Source organism: Xenopus tropicalis, chromosome 2 (genome assembly GCF_000004195.4).
Source record: "Xenopus tropicalis strain Nigerian chromosome 2, UCB_Xtro_10.0, whole genome shotgun sequence".
NCBI lineage: Eukaryota > Metazoa > Chordata > Amphibia > Anura > Pipidae > Xenopus > Xenopus tropicalis.
This window is the reverse complement of record NC_030678.2, coordinates 78,310,743-78,334,403: the sequence shown is the minus strand read 5'-3', so window position 1 is coordinate 78,334,403 and position 23,661 is coordinate 78,310,743. Positions and strand designations below refer to the sequence as shown.

The 23,661-nt window shown below is 40.3% G+C and overlaps 1 protein-coding gene across 6 annotated transcripts in view; it reads right to left on the bottom strand.

Annotated features, from left to right (window-relative positions):
* Nucleotides 1–2,694: 2,694 nt before the first annotated feature.
* The window catches only part of phactr4 (phosphatase and actin regulator 4), a 37,607-nt gene continuing 16,640 nt past the window's right edge, over nt 2,695–23,661 (bottom strand). For 5 of the 6 annotated variants that reach the window (XM_012956474.2, XM_012956477.2, XM_031895687.1 and 2 more), the window contains 11 exons: nt 16,294–16,443; nt 16,094–16,174; nt 15,897–16,004; nt 14,032–14,640; nt 13,382–13,838; nt 12,960–13,201; nt 11,182–11,385; nt 9,896–9,957; nt 5,881–6,018; nt 3,871–3,947; nt 2,695–3,783 (listed from right to left, as the gene is read on the bottom strand). In XM_012956474.2, coding sequence (XP_012811928.2) covers nt 3,768–3,783; nt 3,871–3,947; nt 5,881–6,018; nt 9,896–9,957; nt 11,182–11,385; nt 12,960–13,201; nt 13,382–13,838; nt 14,032–14,640; nt 15,897–16,004; nt 16,094–16,174; nt 16,294–16,443 — 2,144 coding nt within the window. In that variant the 3' untranslated portion in view covers nt 2,695–3,767. The remainder of the gene's footprint in view (nt 3,784–3,870; nt 3,948–5,880; nt 6,019–9,895; nt 9,958–11,181; nt 11,386–12,959; nt 13,202–13,381; nt 13,839–14,031; nt 14,641–15,896; nt 16,005–16,093; nt 16,175–16,293; nt 16,444–23,661) is intronic. The other variant, NM_001126794.1, reaches the window with a different exon arrangement.

Below are 23,661 nucleotides of genomic sequence, written 5' to 3'. Positions count from 1 at the left end.
TATGGCAAGAGTGGGATTGAGGGAGGCCACCTATATGGTTTGGTTGCCACAGTCTGTTGATTCCACCCTCTCTCTCCACAGTCCAGTAAGATTTCTTGGATTATGTTAAAGGACAGGCAGAATATGGCGCACACACAGGCAGGCAGAGTAGGGCAGGCAAATTGAGGCACACACAGTCAGTACTCTGCCTGCCCTATGCTGCCTGTGGGAGGTGAACCTGGCAGGGGTTTGTCCTGGGAGTTTGTTAGCAGTTGGAAATAGCCATTATATAGTCCCTAAGGTGTGTAATTATATGCTGGGGGTTGCTGTGCTATCCACAGGGGAGAAGGCATATGGATTTAAGGGTATGTCTCAATATGACAAAATTCATAAGGAAGATTTGCAACTATTCCTCGGCCTGCCAGGTTCTGATGCAGAGTTCTAGCACAGACTCTCTTCTGTAATGAAACAGGGTGTCTGAGCCTGGTTGCACTTCAGACAACTTGGGGTCCTTTCATTATGTTTCTAGTGTAAAGTAGACAATTAAACCTTTTAGTGGCCTAGATTGGAGACACTAACAATTTCAGCATAAACATGCTGCAGAGTGTACTGTCATCATTCATATTTGTCCAAAATGTTGCAGGGAGGAGGGTTAATATGCACAAGAATAACATTTCCTCCAGTCACCCTAATGAGCCCTTTTGCAATTTGCACTTAAAATAAATATGGCACCAGAAATGTATTTACATGTTTGAATGTGTACCATGGCAAGGTTTTATTGGCAACATGAGCAGATACAGACAGGCAGCAGCTTGCAGAGAGGTGTAAGAGCTGTGTGAGGAAACATTTATATTCCCTTTGAAGAGAATTATTATAACCACCGTGCCAATAACAGTTCTGATGAATATACTCAAGCAGGGGTATTCAGACTTGGGTTGTGGGTCCCCTTACCTTATAAAAGCAAGGTTAAAATATGAAAACATGGTATTTGTCACTCTATGGTTTCATGAATATCCATGATGGTAAATAGGCACTGCCCCTGAGATTTTACCCTGTTTGATCTTTGTGTGCCGGTCACTTCTACTGTTGTGGGGTCCCCCTAGTGGGATAGATCCTCAGTTTGAAAATTACTGTTGCCAGGTACATATCCACTGCAATCCATTCTGTATTTCTATAGTCCCTGACTCTATATAGCTAAGAGGAATTCATCACATTCAGCATTTGTAAAATTACAGTTTTCTTTTATTTTTGATCAGCTTCTGTTAGTTTCTGGTTCTTCAAGGGCACACTGCCTAGAGTTCAACCACAGCAACAATATCATGGCGCCATTCAGTTGTTTTCCCTTGAGCTGCAGGTTTTACACCACACCCTAACAATGTTTCTGCCCTTTTGATTCAACATTAAAAGAAGCTCAGGGACTGAAAAGCTGCCAACAGGAAGCAGCAAGAGGTACTAAGCTAATTCTGTGCAGAAATTCCTTAAAGGAACACTAAACCTATTAAAAATATCTGTTTGTAGAGCCAAAAGAAACTGATAAAGCCTGAAACAGTCTGTCAGATGAAATCATATCCATATGCCATAGTTAGGCATTACCACTGACTATAATGGAAATAAGTCTGTGACAATTCCTAATATTTTGACACTGCAAAATGCCTTGTGACACAAGCCTAAACGCATTCAGGAGCCTATCGGGAATAAATATATGAGATTAGGCTTTCATAACAAATGAAACATTTCCTTTTGTGCATCAGATTTCCTATTAAACATAACACAGACTACCCATGGGCCAGTGACATGTAAATCATGCTAGCTAGCCAGACATCCATCTGCATGTGGGTTCAAACAGATATTTATAGTGGAACAATTGTTGCAGCCAGTAGCTGAATATATTAACCCCTTTGATGCCAAAGACTGTAAATCTATGACATTAACACTCAAGGAACTAAGTGCCAACCCATAGTGCTCACTTCCAGCAAACTGTATATGCAAGCAAAATGTGGTCTGCATTTGAATAAGGTAGGTGGCATGTGTGCACATATATTACATACAGAGTGCATGCTCCTAGTTTGCAATCTGTGCCAGAAATCTGAAGGGAGGCAGAGTAAAATTATGGTATAAATAAAGATACAAATGACTGAAAAATGCATCTAGAAACACTAGTCTAAAATTTTGCACTCTGGATGTTCTCTGGACTTCCCTGTGCATTTGGCCATTTGCAGCAGCCTATAGCAATTCATCCATTAATACCTAATGCTCCACAAACGTTTTTGCCAAATTTGAACCATAGTTTGAGAAAAATAACACCACAAAAAACTGCATCAATTGTAAACTCTTAGGCTTCACTTTACAGTGCTAAAAGCAAAAAGGGTCCAGGCCAAATCTTGGACTCCCTCCATATCCACTCTCTTGCTCTTTCAGCTAGTAAAAACAAGAGCCAAAGCCAAAGGAAAGAAAGATGGCATACCCTGAAATAGTAAAGTGAGACAAAGAGGAAAAAAAGTTAATGGGGTAAGAAAAACAAAAAGATTAATGGGAAAGACCAGAGTAGAAGAGTAGAAAAAAGGGAAAACGAGAAGAGAGATGGTAGTTTGTGTTTTTTTAAAAAAAAAAAAAAGGGGGGGGGGAGAAGGGCACGAGAAAAGTGGGAAAGAGAAGGGATAGCAAGAACTCTATCACTATATGGAACACATTTAGAAGAAAACCATATTGTCAACATTATCACTAAAATAATATTTTTATTTTATGGATTAAAATTCAGATCTAGTCAAACATATACATACTCAGTTCAAATCCAAGTATATGTACAAATTTGGGCAGAATTTTCCAGTTGTGTTTGTCACTTGGTTATGTCAGGAGGAGACCTGTATTTATACAGATATATAATATCTCATTCATTCCATCCAGTGAACAGGTTAATAAAGCACATTAAAGTGATGATTAAGGCTTAATTTTTCGCCTTTGTTGCCTCCATTACATGCAAGAAACATATAAAGGTTTAACAAAGGCTTATAGGGAACCAACTGCACCAATGCCTCCCACCATTGGTGGCCCATTCTTTTACATTTGTACAATGCTACAGTACCAACACAGAAGAATCCGTAGTGTGATATTACAGTGGAGGAAGTCCTATTTTTAGAGTATATCATTATCAGTTAATTCTTTAATTAGTTGGGTTGCTGGAACTACCCAATGTTAGGTATTTACAAGACATTTTGATGGGCTTGGGGTATATATTCTTTAAGCAGCCCACTGTAGAATTAACCAAATAACCATGATTTGCAAGCCTTCATTCCCTGAGATGTATCCTGAAAAATGGCAAGCCCTAGAAAAGGAGGCAATGGAAACCTTGTCACATCCAAGAAGTGTCTTCTGGTCTTCGTGACATTTCAAAATGTAGTGAGTTTTAAAAAGAAAGGAGGGAGGACCAGCCCTAACCCTCAGGATATCTGCAATAAGGCACCTTGGGAAACCATAGAAAACAAGAGGAGGAATGTGATATCCATATAACATATGGAATAAATGATTAACTGATGCCCACAACTAAAAGGAATGATTCTTCCAATTTTACAACTTTTACAGATACAGCCAATATACACAAAGGGAATAAAAGGCAACAATTAATGGAGTCTCCAGCAGTTCTAATCAGATACTCCGCCAGGCATCTAAGGTTCAGAATGCAGAAATGAGGTAAGTCAGTGGGAGGGCAGGCTTGGCGTTGGCACAGCTTGAGGGGTACATAAGTGCTTTTTGCTCTAATACTCCTTTGATCCCCCTCCCAGTGCAGCAGACTAAGGTCGATGGAACCTAGATATGGAAAGAATACAGAAATTAGGTTTGTTTTTAAACAAAATGAGGCAATGTGCACAGTGGGGGACTTGCATGAAGGCTCACCGTGTGAAATGCTTGCTTTCCTCATGAACAGCCATCTCTGTGCTCTTGAACTCATTTAGCTCCTTGCGAATTGCAGCCTGAAAGATAGAACAGCGTGGTTTATATTAAAGGTGGGTAAAAGAAACAAGATGAAATGGAATAAGCACAGAAGGCAGAGGTCACATCATACTGGACACAGCAGAGAGTAGTTTCAGGAGCACTAATATGAAATACAGAACCAGAAAGCTGAACAAACGCTTTCACTTTCAGAAAACAAATCCAGAAAGAGGTTTTCTTTAATATATACAATAGAATTTTCAAACACAGCCCTGCTCCTCTGACACATATCAACTAACACACAAACATTTGGCACACATACCTGTTAGGTTACATCAGCCAAAAATTGGACAGAGGGGTGCCTTTAATGCTTAAAGGGGTTGTTCACCTTCAATGTCCAAATCATTTCAAACCACCAACAATGCTCTCAGTGTGTTAGAAAACCATTATCATAAAAAAAAAGTAAACAGGCCACTGTAAAAGCTAATTTTTATACCTCTTAAATAAGCCCTTCTTCTGCACTATATATATGGCAAAGATTGTTCTATTAATGTGAACTGTTGGATACTGTGGATATAGAGCATGCATTTCTGGTGCCGAAATCCACTGTGTCTGCGCCCGGGCCGACTGAGTGCCTCCAGGTGCAGTCACATGGAAAGGCTCTTCAGAGCATGGGGGGGGTTATCTGTATGGGTTTACCTATTTTAAGAGTAAAGCTGGCCATACACGTGACGATCTCACGATGTTTCGTACGACCGTCGGTCGCACGAAACATCGTCAGATCCGCCACACACCATTCAGGGCTGAATCGGCAGGTAAGGAGGTAGAAACAATAGGATTTCTACCTCCTTCTGCCGATTCAGCTCTGAAGGGAGAATTTTGGTCAGGCGCCTTCTATGGCGCCCGATCAAAATTTTCAAACTTGGCCGATCGGCGAGCCGACCGATTTCAGCAGCTTCCTGCGATATCGGTCGGCTCGCTGACATGCCATACACGCACCGATTATCGTACGAAACGAGGTTTCGTACGATAATATCGGTGCGTGTATGGCCACCTTAAGGAGGATTATCATGCTATAGAGTCATAACAAATAAGCCCTGATTATCTTCACAGACTATTGTAAACTAAGCATTTGGGCCCCCCTGGACCACCAGCTCCCTCTTCAATTAGATCACCATTACCTCCCCAAACGTAACTGCTGGTTTCACTTAGTTGAAAGCAGAACAGTACAGCTGGGTTGAAGCCAGACATGTTTGGTCACATCACATCTAATCCCAACTTCAACTATTCTGAGGAGTGAGCTGGAGCATGTGCTCTAAAGGCCAATCTATGTTCTTGGCCCAGAATTTAAAAAGAAAAAAAGATTACAAGGGGGCCGGAAGTGGAGGCGCAGTTTAATTTATGTTACATTTTCCATGGCACTGTAATGCCACTCAGGTAGCTGATATTGAAGGGATAGAATCACTAACGGCACAGGATGCCTTCACCGACATACTGCAAAGATGATTACTCATTTAGATAGCAAATTGCTTATAAGGGTAGGTTTGTGGTGTTGCTGCTTAAGGGTAAGGGGCACAGCAAACTTTTTTCTGCAGGTAGAAACGTCACTGTCCATTTAGCCTGCCATTAGCCTGAATGACAACCTTCTATTACAACAGATACTGTTGGATATTGGTCCAAAAACATGTCCATTTAAGGACCAAAATCCGTTTGTACGAGCAGAGACAGATGAGCAATGTTCAAGTCAATCATAGGCTTTATGTGCATATCTTGTGTGCCATTAGCCTTAAGATGTGTACGGCCCTCACTTTTCTAGAGTAAGTTAGAGGAAATATTAGAAATAAGATTCAGAACTTTCATTAGAAATGCAGTGAGCAGTTACTGTATGAGGGAGACAGGGTATAAGAGAACCTTTTACAAATAAAAGTATGCCTTATTTTATTAAGCTGATAGTTCATTATATGGTCAAATCACCTTATCAGCAGGGGTTAGTCTGGTCCAAGGTTTGTCTGCTCTTCTATCATAGTCATGAGCATCAGTTACCTCCACATACTCATTAAAACGAAGTATCTTTCTTTCCACCAGCTCTGCAACCGTTGGCCTTTGACTGAGCTAAAAAACAAGAAGACAAAAATATAAAAATGGATGGATTGAAATGCATGTTATCTATACAGTCTGACTTTTGGGCTGCTTGGTGCTTCATAGTATTCAAACAACAAATGCTTGATCCTTGAGTGCATCAACAGGTCCAGGCAATTGCCTTTAAACAAATAAATAGCAATAGTCTGGAATCACACTGTATGCTATAGCCCTAAAGGAACATAGGAAATATTAGCAGCTATTTTAAATAGGTAAAATAAATATAATCATGTCCCTACCCCCACAAATGTATTAAACCTTTAAATTATTATCTTCATAACATAACATATCACGATTAACCTTCAATTTCAAATCACATAAAACGGATTGCCAATCCAGTACCTTACAGTCGCTGGTCCATTATGTTAACAAGCCCTGCTAATGAGCAATTTGGTTCCTTTACAGGATTCAGAAGCCAAATGCAATATGTTTCCCATGGACCGACTTCCAATTATTTAATACTTTAGAGTACTTGGATGGCCTGGATAAACCTGCCTTTCAGCTTGTGGTAATACATGTACAAAAATGATATTCTTACCTAAATATCTCAACATATTCCACAAAGCAACAAAGTTTTGTAAAAAGGGTGGAGGCTTTTTAGAGACTATTAAAAACATTATCCAGACAATGAAAGTGCAGCTATTTTTTTTTTTTTTTTTTTAAACACCAGAACACTAATTGCCCCATAAGACAGCAGAGGCCCTTAACCAGCATCTTCCTATACTAACTAGCAGCACAGATTGCTTACATAAGCCAGTGGCTCCACATGACCCTTAAAATCCAAACACTGTACTCCAGGCCAAATACGTGAGTTTGATGGAAACACTAACAAAACCTTCTCTTATAAAAGACGAAACAACAAACATCTCTACCTCCATACACGGATTGTGCACGGACACAAAAACCACAAAACCTTGATGCAGCAGAGACCTGGTGAAATGGTAAGAAGACAAGCATCACACAATAATAAAGGTGCCATTATGTTTATTAAAGGAGAAGGAAAGGCAAAGTCACTTGGGGATGCCAAAATGTTAGGCACCCCCAAGTGACTTGAATCACATACCTTTTACCCCGGGCTGGTGCCCCTGTACGGAGAGGAGAGAAGAGCACCAGCCCGGGGTAGCTGCAGCGCTTCCTCCTTCCTGCTTCATGTGCGCATGCGCAGTAGAGTGAAAAGCCGAACTTTAACAGAGAAGTCGGCTTTTCACTCTACTGCGCATGCGCCTATTGTGTTAGTCGCAGCGAAACGAAGCCGGAAGGAGGAAGCGCTCAGCTACAGGTACCCCGGGCTGGTGCTGTTTTCTCCTAACAGGGGCACCAGTCTGGGGTACGAGGTAAGCGATTAAAGTCACTTGAGGGTAACTAACATTTTAGCACCCCCAAGTGACTTAGCCTTTCCTTCTCCTTTAAGGACTTACAGTGCTCTGAATTCCTACAGGTTCATATCACCCCAACTAAGTTGTACTGATGTCCCCTAAACAGCATGCTGTGATGTAGATGCTCACAACTTTAAAGTCATTTAAATGATTAATGACACAAATCTGCTTATTGTTTCCATGTGCCATTCTCTATTAGACCAGATGTAATCTTTTGACAGAACACATTCTGCAGCCTCATTAATATTACAGTGAAAAAAATGTACTCAGGATTCAAGTGTCAAATTAAATTCTGGAGGTGTGCAAACACACAAAAAGGATTGTAGAAATGGTTACCTGAGGAATTCATTCTACAGAGAGAAGAAACACTCATATATTGGGGTTCAAATAAGTACAGAAGATGTAATTTAACAAAGTAAAATATCCTTGCTCTGTGTGTCTCTGAAAAGCCCAGAAACAAGACTATCACAGCTCCTTAATGTCACCTCCATTAATAACAAAGTAGTACAAAATAAATCCTTATTCTTTTATATCTAGGTAATAATACTTAGTGAACTCTTACTTAGGATATTTCTGACAGAGCATCACTGCCACAGCAGTTCTAGCTGGAACAGATTACGAGTGGCCAAAAGGTTGGCCAATAAACAGCCTAATGTTTATACAATGAGATTTTTCAAATCTATCTCACTATGTAATTTAAGCTTAGCCTTAGATACGGACATACAATGCACTATAAGGCTCACACGTGCTGATCCATAATATAGGATCTTGGCAACACCTTAGTATGCATTAGGATCAGGTGACAAGAAAGAAAGCTCTATCTCAGTCAGTTAAAATAAATAAATTAATCTACTGCTATGAACAGAACAGTAAAGTAACTATCCATACCTGTCTCACAAGACTAGAATTTCAAATATCTTTAAAACTGGACCTAAGTTACAAAAAAGAGTCTGTATCTGAAGAACTTGGTTTGATTTGTACTTCCTGTTACTCGTGGGGTTATTAAAACACAGCAGTCTGTACATGCTCTATGGCTGATACTATAACCAGGGTTTAACAGTGCCCTGTCAGTCACACTCATAACCAAGATGCCCTGCCTCTAGCCAGCTCCACTGAGTAGAAGGGTGTAGGGCTTGGCATGATGGAATGTGAAGGCTGAGTGAGGGAAAATCCACCCATGGCATCAGTAATTATGTCACTAGAATGCTCACAATTAATGTTTTAGCCTTTGGTGCAGTCATTATTGTTCTGGTTGTTGCCAAGCACTGGCCATAATATCAATATCAGGGGGTAAATATAAAGGAAGCAGACATATGACTGGTGGAGACCCAGGATGTATAGGTGGCCCAGTGGGTCACTGAGAGATAAAGAGTTATAATATATGTTTAAAAAAACGTCTTATTGCCAAACTTTAGGGGGCTAAAATGATTTTGTGAGGGCCCAATAACGTCTATTCACTTCAGTAATTAAGGTAAACACTTTCCTGAAAGCCACACAGTAGCATTCAGGAAACCTTCCAGATGGAAAAGCTGCATCAGCACATAGCTAACTGCAGTTGCACAATGTAACCCCACAAACAATGATTTGCAGCACCCTACACACTACAAATAGAGCCCCGTGCAAACTGCCACCTTTTTTACTTTGAAGCACTGCAGAAGTTTCTGCCATAAGGAATCACAGCAAGGCAAATATAAAGAGTACTCAAATCTATTTTAATGGAAGGGCCCTTTATAGAAATATTTCTCTTTTCCTTTACAGTATGCATCTTTTAATTTTATTAACTGTGCCTCTACAGCTGATATGTGTTTTAGTGGTTTGTTTGTCCCTTGATAAAATGTGTTTTACATTTAAAATAAAATGTTCTTATTGCTGTTCTGCTCATATTTTTCTAAAGTTATGGCATGCCTGCTTTCAGTAGCATAACTGGGCCCTCACAAAAAAAAAGGGCACCATTGAGCCTGCAAGCAGCCACTGGGTCTTTGCCCTTTACTCTAACACCCCTGCCTACTTTATTTTTATAAATGCAGCAAAGGGTAAAGGTGTGAAAAACTCTGGGCTAAATTACATTTCATGGGAAAAGATGACCTTGGGGAGGAGGGCGGGGTGTTTAAAGGAAAAAAATGGCTTATACAGAGACCCACAACCTGACCAGCACCTATACCGGAAATAGCAAGTCCTACCCACAACTGGTAGCTTAACCACTTTTTGGTGGGTAACTTGTGGGTACCTAACCTGCTACAGGACACAAATGAGTGATGGGTAGGCAAAAAAAAATAGAAGTGTTATCAGTGACTGCACCCAATGTATATAGCATATAAATGGTGGAAGAGCATCTGTATGTAAGGTAGAATCATACTGTAACTAGAAAAGTACATTGAAAATACATCATTATTTCCAGTGTCTATTTCTATTAGATACAGCAACAAAATGCCATTTATAAAAAAAAAAAATACACACATTCATAATTAAAGTACCTTGCGTGTTAGGCGTCTCTTAATCTCCTTTTTCTCTGCCAGACGGTCTGCTTCATTTTTTTCTGCAAAAACAACATATGCTTTAATTTTCTACGGTGGGCTAAACATTACTGCCTAGATACCTTTCATTAATCAAGGCCTATGAGTCTACAGCTCTCAGTTCCCGCTGTATTTAGAACAGTATTGTGTGGCTGGCCATGCCCCTCTACACCCTTCCTGCCTCTTTCCAGCTGATTTTAATGGATTTTTACACAACAGTAGTCCCATAAAGTGACAAAATAAATGGAGACAGCTATCTAGACAGACAGTAGATTGTTAGGCAACAATAAAAAAAAAAGCAAGCTGAGCCAGTGACACCAGCAAAAGACAGCGTTCTGAATTTCCCTTATTCATTAAGTTTGTGATATAAGTTATATAATATTATGTGGGGGATCCTACACTGGTGGAAGAAAAACAGGATATACCTAATGCTCCCTTTGTCTCCACCTATTCACTTTACTCAAATCTGCCTGACACTAAGGGCAGATTTTGCAGTGGGCAGTGACAGGTGGATGCATGTAAAGTAAATGCTAGAAGGCAGATTAGGTGGCCGCTAGCATTTCTTAACTTGTGGAAAAATACCAGTGGAGGAACGTCATGTATGCCTTTTACTGTTTATACAAGAAAAGTGAATAGGGAAGAAAAAATACAAGCATAGGATTATAATATCTCCATGGCATATTGGGCATACTCTCTGCCAGAAGAAAGTGTCTGAACATAGCCAAACAGTCTGTCATTCACTTTAACAGAATCCACCTGTCACCAGTGGTAACAAGTGGATTTGAGACAGAAAAAGCTCAAATGTACACTTTGACTGGAAACAGCCAGTGAATGCTAGTATCAAGTGGATTCCACACAACTAAACAAAAGGCTGCCTGGCTACTGGATAAAAAAATGCCCAATGCACCATGAGATACAGCCTCTCTCATATTAGTATTAATGATTTAATGATTTTTATAAAGGACCATTTGTCATAGTTGTGCACAAAACTAGAATCCTAGGAATGGAAGATAAAATAAAACATAGCTATGTGTGGCTTACTGGAAAGTGTCCAAACTGTAATTATATTGGTATAGCTATAGACAGAACAACCCACTATGCTTGCCCATGGCCCAAGTATGACCAGTAGAAATCTGCCGTAAGAATTCATCCCTTATAAATAATAATGGATATTATTTTTCGAGAAAGCCAACAGAGCAGCTACGTGCTAATAAAAATAGCCAGGTCTGGGCCCCCTGTTTTCTTACGTAGGATGTTTCTCTGCTCCAGTTCTTCAGCACTAGGTCTCTGACTCAATCTTCTGTTCAGCTGGGAGCCAATCTGCTGTCTGATCTGGTTCCACTCTTCCCGGCTTCGCTGAGGAAACTCAGGGTTGGAATCATGGGGTCCCATCCGTCCACTTAGTTTCATGGCCAGTGTATCTTTCCTCTTCACTTTATTGGCTAAGGAACCTAAAAGAAGAGAGAACACATGCTTTAATAAAAAAAAAATGAAAAGAAAACTCTGTTTGTAGGCAAACTCTCTCCTGTCCTTGTCTCTAAAATATATGTATATTATTCTGCACAAAAACGTTTTGTTCTGCAGGTAGTAGAATTCTTTTAACATACTGATGTACGCATATCTATACAGAGAAAGCCTTTCAGATGTTTTTCAGACGTTTGCCAGAACAATATATGTTAACAGCACTATGTACATGAACATACATTTCTGCCAAGGCCTTAGTCAAGCTTCTCACAATGATAAAGGCACTGGAAAGAAGCAGACATATTAGGTGACCAAGGGATTGGAAGACTAGGAATAAGCATTAACTTATAAACATTTATCCATTTGCAAAGCAAACCATCCTGCCACTTTAAATCACAACTACATGGTTACTCCCTGCTACACTCTCTGGGGTTCTGGGAAAGCCACACTAAGGAGGGAACCGCTTTGCTCCTGTTCTCAGTAAAGTCATCTAGTACGTATTTGTCACTTTAGTAAAGATAAGAACACAAAAATATTTTTACGTTGATAAACAATAGAATAATGGAACCAGAAGAGTGAAGGGGAGAAAAGATAAAGAGAAGAGATTGTGAAAAAAAGAAGTGGAAACAAGGGAATATGAAGAAAAGGAGAAAAGAATGTATATTATAGAATATTTGCAGCTATAAAAAAATTAAAAATGGTGTAAGAGTAAAACCAGATCGGAAGATCTGAAAAAGGGAACTTATGGGCCTGCTTAGGGAAATTAAAAAATGTGCTTTATTAAACCATTTCCCCAAAAAGTCATAGAAAACAGTACCACCACCACCACCAAAATTTAACAAAACACCAAAGTCCATGAGCAGAGGCAGGTCTCCATCTTTGAGCTAAACAAAATGAAAGCTAATGATTAGCAAGTCTTAGGAGTCATAGTGCAATGTTTGTGTCAGATATGTATCGCCACAAGTTAGTAAAAATGTAACAAAAATAATACAGATGTAGCAGAAAAAGTGGTTACAGAAAAAGAGTCAGAGCAAAGGAAGGAAAAGATAAGCATGTGAAAGAGCAGTGGGAGACCAAAATCATTAAAACTACTGGAATTCTAGCTCTCTTCACCTATACAGTTTCTGGTTCTCTGCTGGGCTGTCATAAGTTTGTTATTAGAGATACAAATAAGCCCCATTTATAATAAAAATTCACATACAAGGTAGCATTAAAAATGGTCATGTGATCTAAAGGCTCATTGATTTTAAGGGTTTGGATTCAGTCTGGCCAAATCTGAATCATGCAAAAAAAAAAAAAAAAAAAAAACTAGGATGCAGCTATTTTTTATATATTACATAAACAGCTTTATGATTTTGGACACCCAGACACTCTGTATTTTGTTAAGTAGAGAACAACTTTACTTGCAACATCTGCATCAAACTATATCAGTTACTATTGTAAACCAAGAAAGAGTTGGCTAAAGGATTGCCACTGCATTTCTGAGGCACAATTATTTTCATAAAATGTATTTTCATCACAACTTATAGTTATACAAGTCCTAATATTCCATTTAACTCACTTGTTTCCTCTTCCTCCTCCTCCTCATCATCTTCTCTGTAGAGCACTGGTCCCTCTGAATCAGTGTCACTTACTCCCTCTTCTTCTTCCTCCTCCTCTTCCTGTACACATGTTGGTAAATAGTTTGGTATTACTGTCACTGAAGGTACATCCCCAATGTAAACCCTTGATGGATGACTTTCAGAAGATTCTGGAGATAAGCTTTCATCTTCCAGGCTATTATCATCATCATCATCATCAGGCCTAAAAAAGGAAATATAATACATGGCAATTTAAAATGTTGCATCCAAGAAATAACTTGATGTAAGTAGGAAAGATAAAATATAGATATATCAGAGAGTAAAAAAAAAAACAAAGCAGGAAAATATACTAAGGCAAGGAAAGAATGCAGATGTATTTAAGGGATGGCAAAGCAATACTCACACTTTGAGTAGCTCAATAGTAACAGGAAGAGACCTCACTCTTGTTCCTTCTTCAGAAGGCACTTCATTTTGCATAAAAAGCAGGGACTGCGCTCGCTGGCTACTATCCAGCAATGGCAGCGGCTGGGGGCTGTTCAGTGCCTGTTGAATGCGGATGTGAAGGGGTAAAGGGGATGCAGATTGCTCTTTCTCCACCTCTGTATTAGGTGGTGCAAGCGTAAGCATGGGAACTGGGGGATTAGACACTGGAATGTGAGAGGAAATTGGTGGAGATGGAGGAGATGGTATGGAAATTTCATTTGCTGGTATAGGAGGAAGAGAGGCAGGGCGAAGGGCTTTTTCTTTGTTGTTTACAGCATCTGTGGAAGGAACCACCACACGCTTTGGCGGAATAGGTGGGGAAGGACGAGAGCCAGCAGGTGATAATGTGCTCCCACCAAGTGCCAAGCTCAACTCAGCTGAAAGAAACATTTTTAAAGAGTAAAAAACTCTGCAATGATTTTAACACAGTCAAAAACATTTCTAGGTAGGAAGAATGAAATTGAATTGCTCAGTGATGGAGAACACAGTAACCCAGGCAAGCTTGAGAACTTACAGCCATGTCTACATACAAAGCTGAAAGAAGTTAACATTTTCCATGACTTAACTTACCCATTAATGGATTGCTGCTACGGTTCTGAGGTTTAGGAGGTGGAACAGGTGGTTGTTTAGAAAATGGAAGGGGGTGAATGGTCCTTGGTGTGGGAACAGGGACCGAGCTCTGCTGTCGGGTGCTAGGATCAGGTTTTTGTCCTCCCAACACAGATTCCTGAGTAACTGAAGAGGAGCTGGAAAGTGGTCTCTTTGGGGGTAAAAGGGGTTGCTTTGAGAAATCTCTGGACACTTTCTGCAGAGGGGCAACCTCAGAGGTCGGACGGGAAGCACCAGGGGCCACTTCAGACATAGGGCGATACTTTTCAGAGTTCTTTTCAGACAGATGGCGGGGATGCACAGGAACCACTTCAGAGACAGGGCATGGCTGCACTGAGGCTACTTCAGAGACAGGACGTGGTTGCACAGGGGCCACTTCTGCAGTAGCACAGTGTTGCACAGGGGAAACTTCTGCAGTAGCAAGGGGTTGAATGGGGGCAACTTCTGCAGTAGCATGGGGCTGCACAGAGGCCACTTCCGTAGCAGTACAAGGTTCCACGGGGGCCACTTCAGCAGTAGCACGGGGTTGCACAGTAGTCTCTCCAGATTTTGGGCGGGATCCAGTTGAGTCTTGGAATACGGTAAGTAAGAGCAAAAAGGTAAGAAGTCATCATTTATATTATCAACATTCTTATATAATTAAATATATTGTAGGCAACTTTGGGATCTAGTATAATTCCCTTTTGTATTCTTCTAATATAAACAGGTCTTGGAACACCTGATCTTTTACAGTTTTTACTTTTACTGCAACTTTCAGTTTATTAATAAAAATTTAAATTGAGGAATGCCCTGGCCAGGCAATTCCCTGAATGTGAATGAAGAGAGGTTGTTCCTTTGACAGCACAGAGATCACACAAACAGGTTTTTGTGAGTTTGATATAACTGGAAAAATACAGCCTTATTATACACAGAACAAATGCCTGTATTTTGTACAAACTGACTTTTTCAATCGAAATGCTATTATTGTAGAAATTTTTCTTTTGGTGTGGTTTTTGTTAGGCTTTCAGGCTGAAATACACCTGTTACAAATGAAATCAATGGCAGGCAACACAAGTTGTGACATCAGTGGAGGAAATAATACATGTGCAATTAGCCATAGAATCCCTAAGTATACTTTAAAACTTATCCTTGAGAGGCAACCTTCTAACATATTGTAGTTTATCTACAGCAGGGGTCCAAAATTTTTTTTTTTACTCATGAACAACATTTAATTATAAAAAAAAAAAAAAGTCGGGGACCAATGCAAGCATGAAAAAAGTTCCTGGGGTGCCAAATAAAGGCTATGATTGGCTACTTGGTAGCTCAATGTGTACTGGTAGCCTACAGAAGGTTTTTTCTTTATGCCTCCAAAACTTGTTTCCAAACCACAATGTAAAAAATGAGCACCTGTTTTAAGCCCACTGGGAGCAACAGCAAAAGGGCTGGTGAGAAAATTGTTACTCGGGAGCCACTGGTTGGGGATCACTGAACTAGAGGTAAGTAACAAAATTGCTAATCATATCTGCAGCAGGGTCATTTTCCAAGAATGTTAGCAAAACTTTTGCTGCTTAGTTTTCACTATATTCTCCATCTGTGAATATTAAAAAGTTATGGGTTGCATTATAAATATATATAAATAAAGTAGCTCTAATCAGTATAATACAAATATTTAGAGAGAGAAAAATTAAAAGTGATGGCTTCCTTTTAAATCTTTATCATTACTAACAAAGCAGTGCCCTACGCAGGGTTTTGTAGCACAGATATGATACAAAGGGGAGTTCTTATTTAGAACTATTATATTTTATTAACAATGGTGTTATAAGCAGTTTGCATACTGATTATCTCACCTTGTCGGGTCTTCCTTTTTAACCCTCCAATGTCCTCCGGTGGGTTAGCATGTTCTACACTCATGTGACCATTCCTCAGTGGGGGTGACTCCGATGGTATACTAACATCTGCAGGGAACAATGTATATAGGATTTACTTACATGCTGCAATAAGCAGTACATGGATCTTCTAACAGATGTAGAAGACTATTATTCACCTTCCTCTGGGACCTCCACAAGTAAACCTCTTTTTACAAGCTCTTCACGGGGCTTCCTCATAGAGATTTTCCGCTCTAGGACTAAAGTACAAAAGACGGAAGAAAGATGAACTTAGAGGTAGGATAAAAAGGTAGGAACATGTAGATAATGTTTTGCTTTGTATATGTTAATTTTTTTGGACATTCACGTTTACAATTACCCTCTGATGTCTCTCGGAAGGAATCACTGCTTTTTCGCTTTCTCCACTTCCAGGGTTTAAAAAATTTCCCAAAGCCAGCAAACTTGCTCTTTCTCTTGCTGGGAGGTGTTGATGGAGCAGAAGGCATTGCTGTGTGGTCCCCCCCCTCCTCTGGTAAAAAAAAACAAACAAAAAAAAACAATCATTGCCACTGTATTTACAAAGACAAGTCTAACAGTGCTATGGTGCTTGTAAATAATATATTTAGCCGGGCACTTGCTTTGTATAGGTCATATCCTGTTGAATGCAAAATTAAGTGTTTCCACAAATGGCTACCAACGGTTGCAATTTAGCCTAAGCTACATGCCTGTGTGCATGCACACAATCTTGATTACTTGTTTTTTGCTGCAGCTGCATTCTGGAAACCTCTATAGAAATTTATAGGGGTCATACACAGTACTTATTTATTCATCTAGTTGTCTCATAACAGCAACATTCCAAATTGCCACTGCTACCTATAAGTTTGACATCCTCAGTGTTAATATAAATACAGGTAAGTTAAGCAGAAATTACTTTGTAGTCCTCATTACTAGTGTTTGGGGTACAACTTAAGGGGAACATCAACAACTTATAATATACATTTTTCGCCATGTCATTGCTTGGTGCATAATATACATTGTGAGTTTGTACTTTTTGATTTATTAACAGTTGCACCAGTTATAGTAGATATTTTTAAATAAATGGTTGCTATGATCGAACAGCTTGTTTCCATGACCTGTGCTGGACACCAATGTATATAACAAAGTTTTAGATTCTGAACTTTGATTTTCGATTTCAGTTTAACACTTGGTACAACCCTACAGCAAAACACACTCCGATTTCAGCTCTTCCTTCTTCCATCTGGAAACCCTGGCCCAACCAGATAGAGAGATGCATTTTCAACTGCAGCCCTCGCTCAAAGATGTCAATAGTCAAACTACTAGTGACCAAGCACCAGAGAGCCCTTTGTCCCCTTAAGACAAGGATCTCCAACCTTTTATAACCGTGAACCACATTCAAATGGAAAAAGTGTGGAGGAACACAAGCATTAAAAATCTTCCTGGTGGTGCCAATAAGAGCAACAATTGGCTATTTAATAGCCCCTATGTGGACTGGCAGCCTACAGAAGGCTCTGTTTCACATTATACTGACTGGGTTTTTATGCAACCAAAACTTGCCCCCAAGCCAGGAATTCAAAAGTAAACACCTGCTTTGAAGCCACAGGGAGCAACATACATGGTGTTGGTGAGCAACATGTTGCTCCTTAGCCACTAGTTGGGGATCACTGTCTTAAGACACCTGGTTTACCTGCTTACATAACCCTGTCTTTGATTGAAGGCATGGATCCCACATATTAAGCAGAATTTGCCCTCTAGGACATTCCACACCTCCATCCATTCAGCTTACACCTGTGTTTCTCACTTTAGGCTAATGTTACACATGCAGATTTACCTGTGCATTGTGTTTAATTTTTGATACTTTAACCCCAGTGTCATTATTTAAAAAAAAAAATAAATAAAAAAATGTATAATATATATATACATATATATATATCTTTATTGGCTTTTTAGTAATTAAATGTTATTCTCTTTTGTTCTTGATTACTCATTTTTGTTAAATATGTGCCTGTAAAAATACCTAGGCCTGTAATCCTCTGCCTATCAGTACACCCCTGGCATTCCTATTTATGATGGTATAGTGTAAAGCATACTTATTTCTAGTGAAGTGCTTTAAAAATTTAGTATTGTACTGATGTAGGATTTAATGTGCTGGCATGTAATTTAAACAAAGTGCTTGCCTCCTGTACAGTAGCATTTCAAGGCAAGTGCCCTGTGTATTTTAATGACGTTTCAAAAAAAATAGGGCACTGTTGCAGAAGTGCTTTGTGCTTAAACTGTGCAAAGGAAAACAGAGTAACAAGATACTGTGAGAAAAAATCAAGAGGGAAAGTTAACTGTACAGATTACATAAGTATATCCCATTCAGTCAGTATATAGTAGATGCATCCTAGGCAGCCATTTCATCCTTGAGTCTGTATGGATAGGTCTCTATCAGCTTTGCACATCTGCACCTGCAATTCCTTCCCCATTTGCAAATCCGCTAAAGCTCTGCCAGGTTCAATGAACAGCGTTTTTTAAAGTCCAGCCACAAATTCTCTATTGCAGGACATTACCATTTTTGGTTCAGTCAATTCTGTGGCGCTTGAGATTTGTTGCTTAAGCCTATTTTCCTGCTGGCAGACAAATCTACGCCTAAAGGTAGATCTGCTCATTTGCCAAACAAACCGATCTTCTTCCGATATTCCCACCTACGGGTGAGCGATATTGGGTTAGTTCGATTTTTTGGCCCTAGGGTCAAATGACAGAATTAAAACTGGGGGCATAGGTTCCATAGGTCCAACGGAAAACCTGCCCAATCGAGATTTGGCCGAAGCCCGTTAAGGTGGCCATACACGTGGCGATCCGACGATGTTTCGTACGACCATCGGTCGCACGAAACATCGTAAGATCCGCCACACACCATTCAGGGCTGAATCGGCAGGTAAGGAGGTAGAAACAATAGGATTTCTACCTCCTTCTGCCGATTCAGCTCTGAAGGGAGAATTTTGGTCAGGCGCCTTCTATGGCGCCCGATCAAAATTTTCAAACTTGTCCGATCGGCGAGTCGTCCGATATCGGCAGCTTCCTGCGATATCGGTCGACTCGCCGACATGCCATACACGCACCGATTATCGTACGAAACGAGGTTTCGTACGATAATATCGGTGCGTGTATGGCCACCTTTAGTAGTGCCCATATACAGCAGATAAGCTGCAGAATCAGTCTAAAGGACCAATATTGGCAGCTGAAATCGGCCCTTGCAAAACCACTTTAAGGCTCATGCTTCTTGCAGACTACAGGTTTTCTTCCAGGACTTCACTGTATGTTGCATTCATTCAACCCTAGCAACAAGATAGTTGCTGAAATTCCAAAGTGGAGAGTGGTTGAACAAAAAGCTGATTTGAACTATTATTGGTTGCTATTATTGGTCACTGACACTTTTAGTATGTTAAAGAAAAAATCAAGACCAATGGAAAAATTGTTTAGAATAAGCCATTCCATTTTATAGTTTTTTTATTTATTTGCCTTCTTCCTTTGCCTCTTTCCAGTTTTCACTGACCCCAGCAGCCAAAAAAACTATAGCTCTGTGAGGTTACAATTTAACAATATCTGTTACTTCGTATTACTTATATTTCTATTTAGGCCCTTTCCTACTTATATTCCAGTCTCTCATTCAAATCAACGCCTGATTGCTAGAGTAACTTGGACCTTAACAACCATATAGCCATTACTTAAAAAGTAGTTAATTAAAAAAAAACAAAAAAACACAAATAATAAAAAAATGAAACAAATTGCACATTTTCATATCATCACTCTCTACATCATACTAAAATGAAATTCAAAGGTGAATGACCACTTTAATTTAGTCATATAACTAAATTTTGCTCTCATCACACAACAGAACCTTCTTTCAGCTGATTCTGGAATCTCCCACATACCTTCTGGCAATCGATGAGATGTCATGTGAGCTTTAGTTAACAGTGGCTTTCTTTTTGCTACTCTCCCATATAGCAACAGGCAACAGTTGTTGTAGGCATAGCCTTTCCAGTCTGTAGTGTTGCTTGAAAGTTTGCAAAATCATTTGAATTTACATTAGTCAGATACTGAGAACACAGTCAAAAACGTAATGCTTTTTTCATTTATTTAATGAGGAAAATGATCCAAAGTTACATATTTGTGTGTGGCTTGAAGAAATTTAAGCCCATTCCTCCTTACAGAACTGCTTCCACTCAGGGATGTTGGTGGGCTTCCTTGCATGAACTGCCTTCAGGTCCTTCCACATGACTAGTTACATAGTTAAATTAAGTTGGGTCGAAAAAAGTACATAGTCCATCAAGTTCAACCCTTCCAAATAACCCAGCACACACAAACCTATACACTCATATAAACCATGTATACCAACATCAACACTAACTGTAGATTTTAGTATCACAATAACCTTGGATATTATGCTGGTTTAAGAACTCATCCAAGCATTAAGGCATTAACAGAATCTGCCATTACCACATCACTAGGAAGGGCATTCCCCTACCTCACTGCCCTCAAAAAACCCCTAAGCTGCTTCAAATGGAAGCTCCATTCCTCTAATCTAAAAGGGGGGGCCTCTGGTGTGCTAGGATTAAGGTCAGTTTTGGAAGTCCTCAGACATCTCCTTAGATCAAGCCATTACATACTTCCACAAACCTCGGTGTAGGTTCAGACTTCAGATAGTGAAGTCCTATATTTATGTTCTTTAAATAAAGCAGGGCCTCCCACATTCATACCCAATATACTTTTACCATACACAAATGAAACTTTAGATAACTTTTTTTTTTCTAAATATATAAACAAACAAGTATAAATGTTTTTGATCCATTTGTTTATGGGGTTCTCAGTATCTAGTTTTAGTACTTACAGAGAAAAACATCATGTTTTAGGACATATTTATGCAAATATATTGGAAATTCAAAAGGGTTAAACTTTTAACCACCACTGTACATCACAGAACTGTAAACTTCCTATAAGGACTACTTTAACTTGCTATTAAGACAACTTTGTGCAAGCACCACTGTAGGTATCTTGGTGGCCTCCCTCACCATACTCCTTCTATAGTCACTATAAGACATCACGATTGATGAATGCTGTATGAGATATAATTGGCCAGCTTCATGTAAAACTGGACAGCATTGATTTAGGTGTATCATATTAAAGGAGAAGGAAAGGCTAGTAAAGAGTTAATCTCAAGCTGCAGGTATACCTTCAGTTGTCTCAATAGTGCACTTAAGTCTCCCCATATTTCTCCTGAAGCCAAACAGGAAGAAATAAAGCTGAACTGGGTAGAGAAGATTCCCATAATGCTCCTACGACCAGATCTTTAGTTAGCACATGTGCACACATCAGGAGCGCTCCCCCTATCGCCTGGTTGCTATGGCAACGTAGAAGAGGATGCAGCCGGCAGGAGTGGTGACCAGGGGGGGGGGGGGGGGTGGCTGACTGGTGGGCGTAGTTGTTGTGTGAACTGGTGCGCTCCTGATGTGTGCGCAGTTGATGTGTGAGCAAGACGGAGCTGGCAGGTGCGAGTTGGTTTGTGAGCCGGACAAAGACGCAGGATGTTGGGGACGCATGCTCAATAGAGACGGCGTGGGAAAGGGAATGGGCATCCCTTGTTTCACTGAAACAAGTATGTAGTTTGTAGTAAGTGTATCTCTGTAAATCTTTCATTAGGCAAGCCAGAAATATAGCGTTTTTACACAGCAATAGTAGTACTTTATAATAGTGTGCTTAATAGATTTTGACTTTCCTTGTCCTTTAAAGGACATGTAAACCCCACACACAATTTAATCAGTGAACAGCCTCTTTGAAATCTTTCAATACCTGCCACACTGGTTGTCCAGCGGTTAATAGTAAGGCTGCAACATCTCCTTAGTCACTTAGATTTCCTTCTCCTCCTGTAACCCACTTGGCCCCCTCCCTCAGGAATATGCTTTGGCTGTTGGCTTGTGGGCATGCTCAGTTATTCTAAGCTCAGATTACTAAACACGCCCCCAGTCTAGCAGCCAGTGAAGAGATGGCATTGCTGGTTCCCACTGAAGCTGAGCTCTGGCTGTCTGCTTCAATTTTTTTCTTCTGAGCTCAGCTTTACCATTACAGTGCTCAAACAAAGCAGAACTTTTATCTAAGACAGTTCTGACTGTGTGGGCCTGTATTCTTGATGAAATGTATGCTGAATAAGGGGTCTGTGTGTGTATGCTGTTTGCAGATTTAAATATAACTGATTATGTATCAGAGGAAAAATGGCCACTGGGTAAAAGCTGCTATTTGCTTTAGTAAAATATGATGGTGCTGGCAAGCGGAGGGGATATATGCAGTACAAATGATGCAATTTGGGTGGTGCCATTTGGGCCCAACTGATATACATTGTAGGCAAACGTAGGCTTTACATGTCCTTTAAAGGGTTTTTAACTTTAATTAATTTAAATTACTTGGCAGAGATCTGCATTCGCTTTTATAGGAGTATAAAAAAGAAAATGAAATCCACTATAATCAATGTTCTAGGACAGTGCTGTCCAACTGGCGGCCCGCGACCCCCCTCTGTGTGGCCCCTCACCTGTCTGGCTGCTTTCATGGCTTACTCTTGCCCCCCCCCCCGCATGGTTCTCACCTCAGATTCAGGCTGTAATCAGGCTGTATTGTTTAAATATGTAATCCCCTGTACTGTTCACACCTTTTAATCTCTGCATTGTTCACCCCCTGCAGTGTTCACACCTCAGGCTCAGGCTGTAATCACCCCCATTGTTCCCCTGTTCACACCTCAGGAGCAGTAGAAACCCACAAATAATCCCTGCATACTACAAAAAGAACATATACTGAGGTGGTACTGCAATTAAAAAGTTTTTTAATATATAGTTATTGTGCAGACTGTAGGAGCAGTGCCAGCATTGTGTCACTGCAGGCTGCCTGTGTGTGCCATACACACAGGCAGCATAGGGCAAGCAGAGTATGGCACACACAGGCAGGGTAGGGAAAGCAGAGTATGGCACACACAGGCAGAGTAGGGCAGGCAGAGTATGGCACACACAGGCCAAGTATGGCACAAACCAGCCAAGAATGGCACACACAGTGAAAGTATGGCACGCAGGCAGGGTAGGGCAGGCAGAGTATGGCACACACAGGCAGGGTAGGGAAGGCAGAGTATGGCACACACAGGCAGGGTAGGGAAGGCAGAGTATGGCACACAAAGGCAGGGTAGGGCAGGCAGAGTATGGCACACAGGCAGGGTAGCGAAGAACAGAAGATCCTACCCGCACACCCTTAGCTCTCCAAAAACTTCCCGCTCGGTGCACACTGCTTGGAGGGATCGGCACCCTCCCAATTCCAATAGCCACAAAAAAGCACTGGCACTCAAAGCTGCAAAAATGGGACAAGCCCTATAAAAATCTTTAATGCGGAGGTGCAGGGTAGGGCAGGCAGAGTATGGCAGGTTTTTGCTGTACTACAACCATTAATATGGGTATGGATGTGATTTCAAGTGGGTGCGGTTTCAAAAAGGGGAGTGGTCAAAACTGGCTTCCATTATCGGCCCTCCACCACGTAGGTCGGAAAAATTCCGGCCCTCGGTACAACAGAAGTTGGACAGCACTGTTCTAGGACAATAAATCAAGAATACTTTTATAGGCACTGTAATGCGGTAAAGTTCTGCAAGAAAAATAATACACATTTACAGTATGGAAAATAGCTAATTAGTAATGATCCCTTTGACATTATTAAAGCT